Source organism: Hippocampus guttulatus, chromosome 20 (assembly GCF_054856545.1).
Source record: "Hippocampus guttulatus isolate MCC_2025c chromosome 20, RoL_Hgut_1.0, whole genome shotgun sequence".
In the NCBI taxonomy this organism is placed as follows: Eukaryota; Metazoa; Chordata; class Actinopteri; order Syngnathiformes; family Syngnathidae; genus Hippocampus; species Hippocampus guttulatus.
The window spans coordinates 10,870,240-10,886,714 of record NC_141280.1 but is presented as its reverse complement, the minus strand read 5'-3'; the positions used below and the strand labels follow the sequence as shown (position 1 = coordinate 10,886,714).

The following is a 16,475-nucleotide window of genomic DNA, read 5'->3' as shown; positions in this document are numbered from 1 at the left end:
TCATCTCCAGGAGGTTGGAGTAATTTTAGTTGGTCACCAACTCCTGGGAATGTTTGCCACTGTCCATGTGTGGACAATGGCTCTGACAGTGGTTTGCTGAAACCCCAGAGTCTTTCAAATGGATGTGTAACTTTTTCCAGACTCATAGATTCAAATAATAATAATAATAATAATACATTTTACTTCTAAGCGCCTTTCAAGATACCCAAGGACACTTTACAATAACAAAAAACACAAAACAATACGGGTTGAGCAGCGGCAGCCAAAACGCGCCAGCGTTCACTCAACCCGAAGGTCAGAAAGAAACCACAGGGGAGGGAGAGAGAGAGAAAAAAAACCCACGCTCGAACTACCCTCATTTTAAGGATAATTTGAGTGAGGCAAAAAACTCCTGCACAAGCATATGACAGTTACAACAGGTCACAAGACATAAACAATGAAGACGGTGAATCAGGGGAATGTATGAGGGAGGGGGTGATGGTGGGGGACTAGCTTCCGTGCATATTTTCATCAGGGGAAGGTTGAGATAGCAGATGTTGTTTTGGTAGCAGGCTGCCCAAGAATTTAAGACAGCCTTGAGTCTGTGGCTTATGTCTCTTTAGTGGCGTCGATCAGCCAAATCCATGATTTCAGTCAGTAATTGAACACGGATTCCAGTTTTCTCCAAGTTGTTGTCCATCCTGCTGTGACGCTCCAAACCCGCAACAGTTTGTGGTTGAGCACAGTCTGAGTCTGAGTGTTGGACATCCGCGTTATGCCATCCTTAGACCGGCAGCCTCGTTCAATAGAGCCGCTCCCGTCGGTTGAATTTTCGATAGATCAGGAAACTGCTCACACCAAACAGCAGCATACCTGTTATCGGAAGGCCGAAAATGTAGATGTCGTCCAAGTCCTCAACGGACAGTGTTGACAGGCACACCATTCTCCGCTTCCTCCAAGGATCTAGGGTGTACCCAGCAGCAAAAGTCCCCGAGGGGCAAGTAGGCTCCCCACTGCCTGCTCTTCTCATCGAGAAAATGTTGTCGATGGCATCGAGAGACCAGCCAACCAATTCCATGTTTGTTTTTAGGATGAAAATACGACAGGAGGCTAGGAAAAGTCAGACAAAAGACAGCACAAGGACTGAGTGGCGAGCAGGGAAGGGTGGGGGTGGGGTGGGGGACAGCGCAGAAAGCAAAAGCGTCCGCCTTCGTCGAGAGCCAAGCAAGAATCAATAGTTTTTTTCTAATTTCTTCTTGAATTTCTTCGGATCATTTATTTCTTGAGATTTTGTAGCCTAGTTCACTTTGTCTGACAGATTCTATTTATGTGATTTCTTAATTCAACAAATGTGGAGCTAGGGTGTTGCCTGTAAAATTGAACTCAGCTTTTCCAAAATTGTCATTAGTCATAGTTACTTTACAGTTACACACATAACTTTTTCACAGAGGGTCAGAAAGGTCCGGGGACAACTCAGTTTATTAAGGCACAAAAAAATGCCTTAATAAACTGAGTTGTCATTTGAAAACTGCATTTTGTAGTTCCTTGGGTTGTCCCTGTGTGATCTTAAAATTGGTTTGATGAAGCGAAATCCTTGTGTGTGATAAATATGAAAAGAACACAGTAATCAGGAAGGGGGCATATATGTTTTTCTCTGCGTTGTATTTGGTCACTCTTATGGCCAGAAAAACGACTTCAAGTGCAGCTGGTGTCAAAGTACGGAGCTGCTAGAGGCTAGACCAACATGTGACAGTGCTGAGCTCAAAATCATTGTAAATCAGGGGTCTGCAAGTCCGGTCTTCGGGAGCTCTTATCCAGTCAGTTATAGTTTTTCCCTGCCCCGACGCACCCTTCTGAAAATGTATGTGGAGATCTAATTAGGCCCACTTTCACCTCTTAAAATATCACAAAACGATTTGCTTATCCATGGCTGACTTAAAGAGAATGAGGATACGAGCAGCTTACGTGCAGTTTCTGTCATGTCTTGGCTGTTTTTTTGTTGTTGTTGTTTTTTGATAAGTCAGGAAGATAGCAAATTATCTGCACCGAATATCCTCACTCGGGTCACGCAGGATAAGTCCAACTTTGACATTTCACCAAGGAACTGGAACTGGTCGTGCAGCTCGCTATCTGACAGTGACGCTCTTGAAGCGGAACCTTAGCAAGCGCACTTCCCACTGTGACGTGGAAATTTCACCAAGCCGACCTCCGGGGTTTGTTGAGGACCCGTTCATCTGAAATTGGCGCCCACTCACACTGCGATGTCAAGCTGCGTATCTGTCTGAATACCAATTCATTCAAAATAATGTGCAGATCCCTTTACGATTTTCACAGGTTGAAGTGGACAAGAGGAGGAATACGGATTGAATTTTGATTACGGAATGTGACAAACTGATACACACACACCTGAGACTGATACACCCGCACGGCAAGAAGGATTGTCAGGCTATTGAATAGACGGTCCTGAAAACCTGGACTCACCCCCACTCACCCATTTTTAATATGCTTATATTTATACTTTATATACTTCTACTTTCTCCCTATTTTGCTGCTGTCAATTGGGAATTTCTCAATTGTGAGACAAATAAAGGTTTTTATATCTTAAACCAAGCCAGGAAACAAAATAATGCTTGCCTCCCATCTACCTGTAACCAAAATCACAAACTGCATCCTTCAAAGGCCGCATGACATCACTTCTGGCGCAATTCGACTGCACGTGGTTTCCAAACTCTTGAAAGACAATTCGCAAGTTGTGTCCTTGGACTCCTTCATAGGCTCCTCCTCATGTAGCATCCGTTAAACCATGATGATTCTGGACGGGCCTGATGTGAATTTGGAAACCGCGTACCTTAGGCGCACACCGGAAGTGACGCCACGCTTCCAAAAAAAGAAAACAAAACAAAACCATGCGGACTTCGGAGAATGGAGTCTGTGAATTTGGACACAGCCTATGACTGAGATGGGGAAAAAAATTCCATCCCAAAAGTGTGTGTTCCGATCTGTTTGCATTTCATGTTTAACTTGGTACTGAGATCTGTTTAAGTGTGTGTGACTGGTTGTTGATAATAAATGGGAGCAAGCTACGACATGAGTCTGCATGCTGAGAAGCGACATTTTTGTCTTCATCCTCACACTCCTCCAGTACTTTTATGAGTACTATTGAAGCTGCTCTTTTCTTGCCTTTAAATTCAATTCTTCCATGTCCGCAGTTTGGTCTCCTTCAACTTCTCTGCTTTTGCAATCAGAGAGGCTTTAACCACTTATGCGGATGATTAAGTGGTTGAACCACAGCGGGACGCCTGGATATGCAGGATCTTGGACGCTTCCCTGTCACTCAACCTGTTGAAGGACTGTCGTCTGTTCCCATCTATTGTTGTCTTTCAGAAATAGTCAATTTTTTGGATTTTATATGGAACTGCTAAAACTTTTATTTTTGTTGCCTGATCCGATTATGGCTGGTCTGCATCTTGCTCCTTTTCTAATACTGTACAGTAACAGTTATAGAACGTTCTCATTTGATTGGACAGTCAATCACGAGTTTAGAAAATGCATTCATATTAAAAATAATAATAATAAAAATTAAAATAATGTATTTTAATCAGTTTCGCTGGCACCTGGGAAAGCGTTGTTCTCAAACTGATTTGTTGCTTCAGATCGTCCTCCGGGCCTTTCCTGGGGATTTTGGCGCTATCTTTTGGTCATCATTGGTACTGCAAGCATTGTCTACAACGTACGTTTTTACCTACTGTGAATTGCGTTCATTAAATTTGATTTTGAGCATTACTGAATGATTTTTACAATCTTCTAAATTGTAAATTTACAACAATGGATGAATGTGGTCACAAAATAACAATTGCATCTCATACCTTACATCAGGATCTTGGTTTTCTCGTGTTCACATATGGACAGGCAAATATATATATATATATATATATATATATATATACGCACACACACACACACACACACACACACACACACACACACACACGTTAAAAAATGAGAAACTTGTGGTTTATTTTCAATGTACATGCATTGCCTTTGAACAGGGGTGTTAAACTAATTTTAGTCACGGGCCACTTTGGAATTATGTCTTCCCTCGGAGGGCCGTTAGGACAGTGAAACCGAATAAATGTTTAATCATCACATCGTATTATTACTTGTACACACACACACACACACACACACACACACAAAAAACAATGGCTAGCTAGTTTTGAAATCAGTCAAGTATTTGTTCAATTATTGTTCAACTGAGTGTTAACCGGGTCACAAAGTTATTGCAAAATTCATTCACGCATTCATCTTCCGAACCGCTTCATCCTCACTAGGGTCACGGGGGGTGCTGGAACCTATCCCAGCTGTCTTCGGGCAGTAGGTGGGGGACACCCTGAATTGGTTGCCAGCTAATCGCAGGGCAGTTATTGCAAAATATCACAGGTATTTATTACATTTGACAATTTGAGATTTCGGTACAGATTTAAGCAAGGGTCATGGAAGTTGACACATATGATTTGCTTTCGCGGGCCACATAAAATGATGTGGCGGGCCGAATCTGGTCCCCGGGCCTTGACTTTGATTGGTGTGTTGCCCCCACCAAGGTGGCGGCCAAGCTGGCTGCCACGTCAGAACGTCGGTCGGCGGGCTGCAACAGCTCCTAACCGAAAGGTGGCAGTAATATGCTGGTTCATAGCCACCACCTACCGTGTATCTTTGAAGATGAAGAAGAGGTGAGGCGCTCGCGTATGAGCTGTTGACTCCAATGGTTGTGGAACAGAAATATTATCGTATTGGATGTAGTCAACCAGGCGGTGCTACTGTCCTGTTGACCATAGCAGTGTAGTTTGGTTAAAGACAGCAGTATTATTTTCACGGTCAGTAACGCTTAACGCAGTCTTATTGTGTGGCCCAGCACATGTCACGGTGTTCATTGTGACATATCCTACAACACATTTTCAGAAGGTTTTACAGCTTCAGCTACGATGACCGAATTTTTCAGATTGCTGGACAGCGATGTTGTCGGTTTCGATTTAGACCATACGCTTTGCCGATACCATCTGAAGGAGACCTCCAAGGTGAGTATGGTAAACTCACACTGCTAGCTGCAATACGTGACGCCGCGCAGCATCGTGGATAACTACTCCACATATTGTAGTCCAGGGCAGTGAACGATTAAGGATTACCTGTTAAATGTATGCATAATGCACGTGCATCGGATGTTTTTAAAGTTTGTTGTTTACCAATGAATATTCAAAAATCGGCGCGTCCTTACGTTTATATCGACAAATTGGAAAACGTGTGGGCACGATCGAATTGAGATGCATACATTATTTTAGCTTGACTTTAATGTGCACATCACGTCTTTTCGGTGTTGTAAGTTGTATTGTACTGTATGTGTAGGGGGGTTTCTTGTGTGTGTGCGTGGTGTGACATGCACGTTGCAGTATCTCACTTCACGTTTTGGTAAATATTTTATTTTGGAATATCCCTTTACAATTTACTCTTTCCTACAACACTAAATAGTGTTCAGCTTGTAAACGTGTCAATTTACTGTCCCTTCAAATGAACTCAGCACACTGATTGTCTTAACAGTTGGCAACAAAAGTGAGTACACCCCTACATGCAAATGTACAAATTGGTCCCAAGAGTGTCAGTGTTTTGTGGGGTGACCATTGTTTTCCAATACATTTGTTTGAGGATGCCCCCATCCCTACCCTCCATACTTTCCCCCTCCTTAGACACACTCACAAGTGGTCAACTGGGTGTAAGTCTGTTTACCTCCATTGCCAGTTCATCACCTTTACCCTCAGCTTCTTGAGCAAGGCAGTGGCCCTTGTTTGGGGTCGTCATGTTGGAATACTACAACTAGTTTGCAACAGGGAAAGACATCATACTCTGTTTCTGAATGTATTGGCAGTTACGCTTTACTCAATGACGTGTAGCTCCCCAATTTTGGCAGCACTCATGTCGCCCCAGACTGTGACACTTCCACCACTATGCTTTACCGTAGCTAAGATATACTTGTTTTTGTTCTCCTCTTGTGTTTGCCACCATACATGCTTGTTACCCTACCATCCATTTTCTGTACCGCTTCACCTGCTTAGAGTACCGGGTAACTGGATCCTGTTTTCAGAGAGAGAGTGAGAGTGTAAGTTCAGCAAGTCATTTGCCAGGAGGTCCCATGTTAAACAGTCAGTAGCCTGCGTTAAAAGGTTTTTGGACCAATAACACAAATTTGAAAAGTGGCTTGTTTCACAAACTGGGTCCAATTCAATTGAATGAGAGGACAAAAGCCATTGCCGATTGTTGCGTTGTGGCACCCCGAATGAAAAATGCTTAACAACCTGTTCACTGTGCTGCCGTCACATCCTTATATTGCTGATCTTTTTTGATCAGGAAGTAGCTGAATTTGTTGGGTTGCGCTTCTTATGTTACTTTCCTTTGGAATCAGGAGAAAAATTGAATCTGACTGAGACTTTTTCAGATCCAAGATAACAGCCGCCAGCTTCTAAAATTCGGAAGTGATGTGTGATATACTCATGTTCTTGTATTACACTTTCATCTCAATAATGTGATCATTTCTCTGTTTTTGCAGCTGATCTACGAGAGCTTTGCCAGGTATTTGGTAGAACATAAAGGATATGATAAGGACTTGTTAAACCTGACACCTGCTACCTGGGATTTTTGGTAAGTCAGATGGAACGGTGACAACAGTTTAATTTGGAATCATAAAGCTGGAAAAGCATCATAAATGAATCTTGTCTGTGTCAACTTCCAATTTGCTTAGGGGAAAAGCAGGCAGATACATGCGCGTCATTTTCGGTGAGGTTTCCGTCTCGTGCTATGTTGAGGCGAATATCGAATAGGGGTGAATGGTTTTTGAAAACCAATCGGTTCATCCATTTCTGCTTCACTACCGAGTCTATATATATATATATCCAACACGAGTTTAAAACGGATGTTGGAATTACAACTGGTTGGAAATAGTTATGTTCATAACTGAGGTGTTTTGTTCCTCACGGGAACTTAATTTAATCTGAAGATAATTGATGTTAGCCTGCAGCTAGCTGGCGCCCCTGATTGGGGGCGGGGGGTCCATTTCAAATAAAAGATGGAAGACCGCAATAAAAGCACATCTTGTTTTTTCATTGAAAAACCAGTATGGTGGTATTGAGAGTCAAAAAGATGAAAATTGTGTATGTTCATGACCCCTGTAGGAGCTTCAAACATGAGCTGAGCTCATTCACTCATAATGAATAAAAATGTCTTTGGATACTGTATTTTTCAGTTATTTTAGGAGCGCTGAACAAAAAAATGCTTGCAAACATTTCAGTGTTACTGAAAGTAAAGACCGTTGGCAATTTGCAAAAAGAGCACGTCACAACACTCGCAATGAATTTTGTGCTAATTCAGGTGCTTGTATTGCAACAAACCACCGGAGAAGAGATTGCCTGCCCAATGCCAAGTGCCACAATATTGTTTTTTTTTTGTGTGTGTGGGTGTAGGGGAGAGACAACACTTTAGTATTTTTCACCCTCATAAATTATTGGAAAGATCGCCACAGTATTTTGGACAGTAAACATTTGGGCAGGAAGCTGTATGTTTGAATATTTGTAGCGGCAGCTTGAAGTTGACAGATCTAGAGATGTTCACTTTGAAGATTGATTGCAGTTTTACTGTCATGAAGTGCGGAATGGTAGTGGGCCCAAAAAGCCGGAGAAGCAGCATGTACTGAACAAAATATCTGAACAAAAACACTTGCAGAGGCACTCTGCAAAAACAAAATCCAAAACACGTTGTCCAAGTCTGTAACTGTCAAATGGACTCGCATGTAAACCTAACGCCGGATAGATAAAGTAGATAAGTGCAGTTGGAGTTGACTGTAAAACTAAACACACAATGAAAAGAATGACACACTGATAGAGAAATCTACGAGCAAAATGGTATCATGTTTAAAGTTTCATTTAATTTGGGCATGTCTAGACGTTTGGGTGCGTATTCAGCGCCCCCAAATGCCTGTGCGCAAAGGTGTCGGCCGTTTGGGCGGAGGGCTTTTTGAAGTCCACAGTAATCATGTCAAAGCAAGGGGGCGAACAGATGGAAGAAGGCTAGACTCGGTCACAAAGTGGGAGTAAACAATTTGGGGACGAAGTGTTGTAGATCATCAAAAGACGGTTTGGGAACAGTTGTTGCGCCCAGGCGGACATTTGTCATCTGAGAAGTCTGCGACTTGCTTATTCGTTGTAGACCAGACTGGAAGGTGTCAACGTATCTGTGGTTCAAAGCTTAAACCAAGGTAATCAGATCACTACCGAGGGGCCGAACTGGGGGCGTGGTATGCAAATATCGGGGGCGGTGTTTTCTCCTGTTTTGCATATGTAAACAATACAAGTCCGACAGGAGCACAAGGATCTCTAAGTGTGATCACGGAGCAACTGGCCGTCGTTCGCTCTCAGAGATCCCCTTCCGCCGTCAGAAAGACAATCTTCCCTGTGTGTCGAGTCATTTGTTTAACTTTAACTAACGGGTAAATAACTCTGACACACCCGTTCATCATGATCTTCATCCTCCCACCTTCGACCGCTTATCCGGGGTTGGGTCGCCGGAGCAACGGCTTTAGCAGGGAAGCCCAGACTTCCCTCCCCCCTGCCACTTCTTCCAGCTCTTCCTGGTGGATCCCAAGGTGTGCCCAGGCCAGCTGGGAGACATAGTCTCTCCAGCATGTCCTGGGTCATCCCTGTGGCCTCCTGCCGGTGGGACATGCCCAGAACACCTCACTAGGGAGGCGTCCAGGAGGCATCCTAATCAGATGCCCGAGCCACCTCATCTGGCTCCTCTCGACGTGGAGGAGAAGCGGCTCGACACTGAGCCTGTCCTGGATGACCGAGCTTCTCACCTTGTCTCTAAAACAGAGCCCGGACACTCTGCGGAGTAAACCCATTTCAGCCACTCGGGATCTCGTTCTTCATATCATAATAATATCGTATTGTGACCTTTGGATGTTGTTACATCCCGACTAGTTGGCACCAAAGACAACAAGAGTAGCCCACAGGTCCCTTCTAAAAATACCAGGGAGAGGATACCGACTTACTAAAAACAGAAGAATGTTAACATTTATTTATTTCAACTTAACATGGTACATGTTTCTTTTGTAACAAAAGATTGTGTTCAGTGGGAAATCATGCTGCAATATTAATGGTTCTTTTTTTTTTTTTTTTGGTCACAGTTTTAAGGGCTTAGTGGTGGACCTTGAAGATGGGAACTTAGTGAAGCTTGCTGAAGATGGAACAGTCTTGAGGTATGCTTCTACTCTGTAACACATGCAGAATTTATGGAAGACCCTTCCACACAAACCATTTACAATGACATTTTTTAAAAATGTGTCGACCTTTTTACCAAAATGCTGTCCAGTCAGCACAGTACCAATGCTGGATCGGGGATTGAAATTGCAAAATTGTAAAGGGGGCATCTAGTTTGAACACAAGAGATTTTCTGTCGCGGCCTCTTTAGGTTGAAAGCAATTGTCACTGTTGTGCTGACACGAGCATACATCAGTTGGTGAACGCACACTCTCCTGAATTCTGTCTTTAACTCATTCACTCCCAAAGACGTTTTTAAACGTCTTTTCAGACTTGGTCTAGATTTGGCTGGGACTGAATGAGTTTAAAAGGACAGGTGAATGAATCCCATCTCGAGTGTATCACAAATTTCCTGCAAGGCCAGAATATTGAACGTGTGTGTTGATGTCTTTGGAATCATTTGGAAGTAGGATGTGTGTAAACATGTGGATACTTTCCTTGATTAGAGCAACACATGGAACTACGGATCTGAGCACAGAAGAGATCATCAAACATTATGGTCCAAAAAGGGAGTGGAAGCACTTTAACAGCCTCAATACCTCTTTTGCAAGATCTGGTATTTTTCAGTATTTTACTTCATGTGAAGCATAATCAGTTTTTTTTTTGTGAACAATGCCAAAATGCCTTCACTGTAGCTGTGTTATTTGTTGGATTAATTTTGTTGCTACTGTGTTTTGGACGATGCAGCAAAATACTATTTATATGACAACTACTTTGATCTACCTGGTGCTCTCCTCTGCGGAAGAATTGTGGACATGTTGCACAAGGTAATATTACATTAAAACCTGACGAAATTAATTGGTTCTGGAAGAAATTTCTTAGCTAGAAAATGTTGTAAGTAGGGACGCGTTTTCCATGTAAATGCCCTAATCCAGGGGTCGGCAACCCAAAATGTTGAAAGAGCCATATAGGACAAAAAACAAACCAAAAAAACCCCATAAAAGCCTTCTATCAAACTTACAATGAAAGAAACACATGCTGTATGTATGTAGGAGACTGGACTGTCTCAGAATTGTTTGTTATTCATTCCTTTGTTGTGTGTTCACAAACGCCCCCATCAAATTAATTTTGTGATTTCCACGCTTGATTTTTTGTTTTGGTGCATTGTTTTCACTTTTCTTAGTGTCAATGAAGTCATCATGAATTTCCGTTTTTCGGAGGCTGTCTTTGAACGCCTCTCAAGTTGAACGAGAAGAGAGAAGGCACAGAGTCGGACGCAGATGTGTCTGTGTTTGTCGAGACTGCTAAAAGCATAAATAAAGTGTACGTTTTAAAAAACCAACACCACAGCTCTCCTTTTTCGAAGCTGCAACATGTATCTATATCTATTTGAGCTATATTAGCCTACTATCAAAATCTTTTTCCATTTTCAAATATTTTTTATAAAGCTCAAAGTTTTTAGGGTGGCCAACAGTTGTCTATCTCACAGAATAGATGCAGCTCTGCGCTTTAACAGTCGCCGAAACTCATCTCGACATTCAGAACCAAAAAAAAAAGAAAAAGCTGTCGTAAGGTGACCATTTTCCACTTACCGTATTTTCACGACCATTCGACGCACCGTATGGTTGGGCGCAGTCTCATTAATGGGTGCTATTTCTGTATTTTACACATAGACAAAACGCACTGTATTATTGGGCGCAATTTTAAAGTGGTAAAACATACGCCAGCTTAAACATACGGCATGCATGCGCGCACGCTAAAAACACGTTAGCTTGTAGCATACGGTAGCATGCCAAGACATACAGATACAAGCTAAAAACACGTTTTTAAAAAGGCAACGGAAAACTGAGTTCCGTTGTATTTTATTTAGCCATCGTACAATGTACTCACGTTTTTCGATCAATCATCACCCAGAAATCCATCAAAGTCCTCATCCTCTGTATCAGAATTGAACAATTGTGCAAGTACCGGTAATCCATCAAAAACGCCGTGTTCCCTCTCGTTGTCAGTCACTCTCATTGCCATGTGGCTCCACAGAAATGATGCCGGTTTTGCCAAAAACTCGAACAACAGTGCAAGCAGACACGTTCGTCCAAGCAGCCACAATCCATTCGCAAATTGTGGCGTAACTCGCCCGGCGCTGCCTCTCACTCTTTGTAAAGTTGTGTTTGCCATCGATCATTCATTGTTCCCATGCCGTTCGCAACTTTACTTTGAACGCCCGGTTGATGCCGATGTCCAGCGGTTGGAGTTCTTTAGTCAAGCCTCCGGGAATAACGGCAAGCTCATCGTTCATTTGAGTGTTGAGATTTGCTGTGAGATGGGCACGCATGCCAAAAGCATAACCGATGGCTTGAAGTTTGAACTGAGCTTCGTAGGCGTGTCTCTTTGTAGAATTTATTTTCGGGGGTTCTTAGAAACCAAAACCGAAGTTGTTTTGCAACAATGCACATAGCCACACTCTATACAGGTGTTGGTACCTGCTTGGGGCGTACCTTTAGCGTCCACTTACACGCCCACCCTTCACCCATTGGCGGACTTCTTCCCCGCATGCCTGTCCTCACTCACATCTGCCTTTTCTCTCTCTCGCTCTCCATATGTGTATATATACACGCCCACCCTTCACTGATTGGCCGACTTCTTTGCCGCATGCCTGTCCACAGTCACTTCCGCCTTTTCTCTATATAAACAGCGTGTCGGCCGTCAGTCAGGTTTTGGAACTCGGCGCATGGACAAGACGCTCCGCATCATAAGGCGTCCTGTCCATTTTGGAGAAAATTTTAGACTTTTAATGGCGCCTTATAGTCGTGAAAATACGGTACTTGAGGATCACGAATGTGATGACTTCGTAAATCAGCAACAGAGCAAAAAATGGAAGAAACTATTCTTGCCTCTAAAATTGAATCATCTTTATTCACTGCAGTGCTTTGAAGATAAATTGGGTTATTCTTTTAATCATTAATTGTTTATTTGTGTCTTCGAAAAAGTTTTACAGTACACCTGCTGTATCTACCCCGATCAAGGACGAGGCCTCAAACTGATGTCCAAAAACGTTTATTCGTGGAACACCTTGAAAACTAAAAGACATTTCAACATCAACAATCAATAATCTGTTTAACAAGACATCAAAAAAATAAGCAGAAATAACATACCATGTGCACCTTGTTCAACCAAAAGTAGATAAACTAAGATAAAGTCGACCAGGCGGTAACGTTTCGTCTCTCTCTCGCCATCTTTCTTTCTGGATCTCTCTCTCTCTAATTTCCTCGCTATCCGCCATAAGTGACCCTGAACCGGAAATGGTCCTTGAGAAAGCATTCCAAATACATCTTGAAAAGATTTTTAAAAAACATATATATCAAGTTTCATATGGAAACATAAAACACTTTTACAAAACAACAACCTCAAATAATTTAGATCCTAGTTGTCATGGCGACGAATGGATACCAATACTGGCGCCAGCTACACCTGCCCTTCTCACTCTGCCTACCTTCACATTTTCAACTAACCCTGTGGCCCATGTCAAATGTCATTTTTTTGTATTATATATATACAGTATACTGTGTGTATGTGTGTGTGTGTGTGTGTGTGTGTATACAGTATATATATATATATACAGTATATATAATTTTTTTATTTATTTGTTTGTTTGTTTGTTTTTGTCATGCCATGGGCCGCTGAAAAATGGATGGCGGGCCGCAAATGGCGCCCGGACTGTAGTTTGGACACCACTGATGTAACCGGTTGACGTTGCAATTTGAAAACGTTTTTCATTTATTTCATTTATATTTTGTGAACAGTGGGGCAATGAAGTGAATTCCGATTTTTGGAAAGACATGGTCGCTGCCATTGACCACAATTACAACACATCGGCATTTCGAGGTATGAATTTTACTGCAACTCAGTACATTTTTTTTGTACATGAAACTGAATTCACTGGAGAGACGCATACTTTGCATGCAACACATAAATGTTGTTCTGCATGTTGCGCATGTCGGTGAGAATTCTGAAATAAATAAATGTATTAAATTGACTGCTCTGGACATTTTTCAGCACCTAGTTTTGTGTATTGACCACTATACGAGTCACACTTTGGTGTTAAACAGGAAGCATTTTAATAGGTAGAAAACTATTTGTTATCATAAAGGCTTGTATTGTAATCATTCATTTTCGTCTTTTCAGAAGATGCAGGGACTTATTTTCCCAATGTTAAGAGGGACCCTGGCCGTTACTTGCAGACCTGTTCTGAGTCCGTCAAGTCTTGGCTACGCAGCATGAAGAACGCAGGGAAAATCCTTCTTCTCATTACCAGCTCCCACAGTGACTACTGCAGGCTCATCTGTGAACACATCCTTGGGTATGGCTTCTCACTTAAGATTCATAGATTCACCCCCCTTGTAATATCCAATGGATGTTTGAAAAAGGTTCGATTCACGATTTTCTTCAAAGCAAGCTTCGGAGCAATATTCACAATAAACAAGTACCATTTCAAATGTGACCGAAAATTATACACCATCAAGAAATTGAAGGCTATTGTAATAATGGAAGAAGACTCTATGTGAAGCAGTCACTTAACAATGTTTTTAAATTGGTTCAAATTAATAAAGCGAAAACAGTTTTTGGTGTCATCCATCCATCCATCCATTTTCCGAACCGCTTGATCCTCACTAGGGTCGCGGGGGGTGCTGGAGCCTATCCCAGCCGTCTTCGGGCAGTAGGCGGGGGACACCCTGAATCAGTTGCCAGCCAATCGCAGGGCACACAGAGACGAACAACCATCCATGCCCACACTCACACCTAGGGACAATTTAGAGCGTCCAATCAACCTGCCATGCATGTTTTTGGAATGTGGGAGGAAACCGGAGCACCCGGAGAAAACCCACGCAGGCCCGGGGAGAACATGCAAACTCCACACAGGGAGGCCGGAGCTGGAATCGAACCCGGTACCTCTGCACTGTGAAGCCGACGTGCTAACCACTGGACTACCGGGCCGCCGTTTTTGGTGTCATACATAAATAAATATTGGATGTATGTCATCCAAATTTTATATATAATTATCTCCATCCATTTTCTGATCCGCTTATCCTCACAAGGGTCGCGGGGGATGCTGAAGCCTATCCCAGCTGTATTCGGTGAGTAGGCGGGGGACAGAACCGGTTGCCAGCCAATTGCAGGGTACACATAGACGAACAACCATCCACACTCACAACTAGGGACAATTTAGAGCAGGGGTCGCCAACGTGGTGCCCGTGGGCACCAGGTAGCCCGTGAGGACCACACCAGTAGCCCGCTAGTGCTAAAATTATGATTTGCTAGTAGAAATTAGGATTTAAAAATGCAAATACGGGCAGTATTGTGAGACATCTTTAAGATGATCAGAGCCTGAAAATTAAATTATCATTAAATATTCAAATTAACACATTCTAATATTATTAAATGCAATTTATACACATTTTGTTATTTCAGACATGTATCAATTTGGTAGCCCTTCACACAATCAGGACACATGAAGTAGCTCTCACTCTCCAAAAGGTTGGTGACCCCTGATTTAGAATGTTCAATCAACCTGGCATGCATGTTTTTGGAATGTGGGAGGAAACCGGAGTACCCGGAGAAAACCAACATAGGCACAGGGAGAACATGCAAACTCCACACAGGAAGGCCGGACCTGGAATTGAACCCTGCACCTTGTGGACGTCCTAACCAGTCGAACCACACACACACACACACACCCACACACACACACATGCACACACACACACACACGCATATAAACTTTTTTTTTTTCATTTTATCAACGTCATGCGAATACTCCAAATCTTGCCTTAATACTTGACTTCATAGTTAAATCCTTTGAACATGACTACATTCACAAAATAGTTGGTAAACCAAATATCACATCTAACAATCACATCTAATCACATCTAACAATCAACAAATTGTTCTTCGGATGAACCAATCCGGTTCAGTTAACTACATTTGAGCAACAAATTGCTTTTAGCTCAACACACATGACGTTCAAACTTCTCAGCACACTCACTAATAACGACTCTCTCTCCCTTCTCTTCCCTCCCGAAGCGCCTCTTTTGTGCACCTGAAAAATACGTCCGTTCACGACATGTCTAAAAGACAGCGATAGCAAGCACTTAATTCTACAAAGGTGAAGGCGGCATCTCTCATTGCCCAACACCCCACGAGCATTCTGTTCCCTGATTAGTTATTGTTACTCTCTCATTACTTCATACCTTAACAAGGTTTGTCTTCGAACCAGATTACATACAATGAATATACAAATGGCTTTATAAATTCCACAGGCCAAGAGGCCAACGAGTACCCACAGCACTGGAATCAAGGTCACAGCAATACCTGTGTATGTACCTCAAACTAGAATTAACCCTTACATGTCCCACTATCTGCACTTGCTACGCATAGACAATTCAAATATCATTAACAAGTCTGCGGTTGTGTTAGGTTGGTCCAATTTGACACTCAGGAATAAAACACAAGGAGGAGACAGGAGACTCAATTCTGGTACCAGGAGGGAACGAGGAGAAGCGTTCGGTTTCAGTTCTCGGCATGTCACCCTAACGATCTCCCCCTTCACCTCCTCATTTATTGGGAAATCTACTACATAGGTGTGTCCAACCTAAAGGGTGGGGGCTGTTGAACACACACTGAACTTGTTTGACTATGTGTGTGTATGTGAGTGCAAATTACGTACATGTGTGCAATTGTTACAAAAACATCACGTTGCAGCTGGTGTTGATGGCTCCATTCACTGTCCAACCTTGCTCACTGTTTAGTCTTAACACTTATCTCTTCCCAACCACGTCCTCGGAAAGGTGGTTGCGTCCCTAAACTTCCACACAGTGCACCAAGCATTCTTGATTATAAAAGTGAGTATATAATGGATAAAATGTGAGTACATAATAAAGAATGTATCTTTATTAAAAGCAGAAGCGTTCTTCATTGCAGGCATAGTCATTAATGATTGCAAGCATAAGCGATCTTCTTTGCAAGCATAATCAATTTATCATGTCAGGCATAAGCCAATGTATGATGACTAAAAATAATCAATCCATCAGATTGAATTAAAAAAAAATAGACAGTGGTACAATATGAGTTGCATAACAACTGACTGTTCACGTGAAACCATAGCAAGGCAGCTCTAAGAGCAAAAGAGTCACTTTTAAACTG

General features: G+C 42.5%; 1 protein-coding gene across 1 annotated transcript in view; it reads left to right on the top strand.

The window, feature by feature from the left end:
• Positions 1 to 4,705: 4,705 nt before the first annotated feature.
• Positions 4,706 to 16,475, top strand: part of nt5dc1 (5'-nucleotidase domain containing 1) — a 31,379-nt gene continuing 19,609 nt past the window's right edge. Inside the window, exons 1-8 of the mRNA XM_086100524.1 lie at positions 4,706 to 4,853; positions 4,939 to 5,054; positions 6,575 to 6,666; positions 9,206 to 9,277; positions 9,785 to 9,894; positions 10,026 to 10,105; positions 13,079 to 13,160; positions 13,461 to 13,635. Coding sequence (XP_085956650.1) covers positions 4,962 to 5,054; positions 6,575 to 6,666; positions 9,206 to 9,277; positions 9,785 to 9,894; positions 10,026 to 10,105; positions 13,079 to 13,160; positions 13,461 to 13,635 — 704 coding nt within the window. The 5' untranslated portion in view covers positions 4,706 to 4,853; positions 4,939 to 4,961. The remainder of the gene's footprint in view (positions 4,854 to 4,938; positions 5,055 to 6,574; positions 6,667 to 9,205; positions 9,278 to 9,784; positions 9,895 to 10,025; positions 10,106 to 13,078; positions 13,161 to 13,460; positions 13,636 to 16,475) is intronic.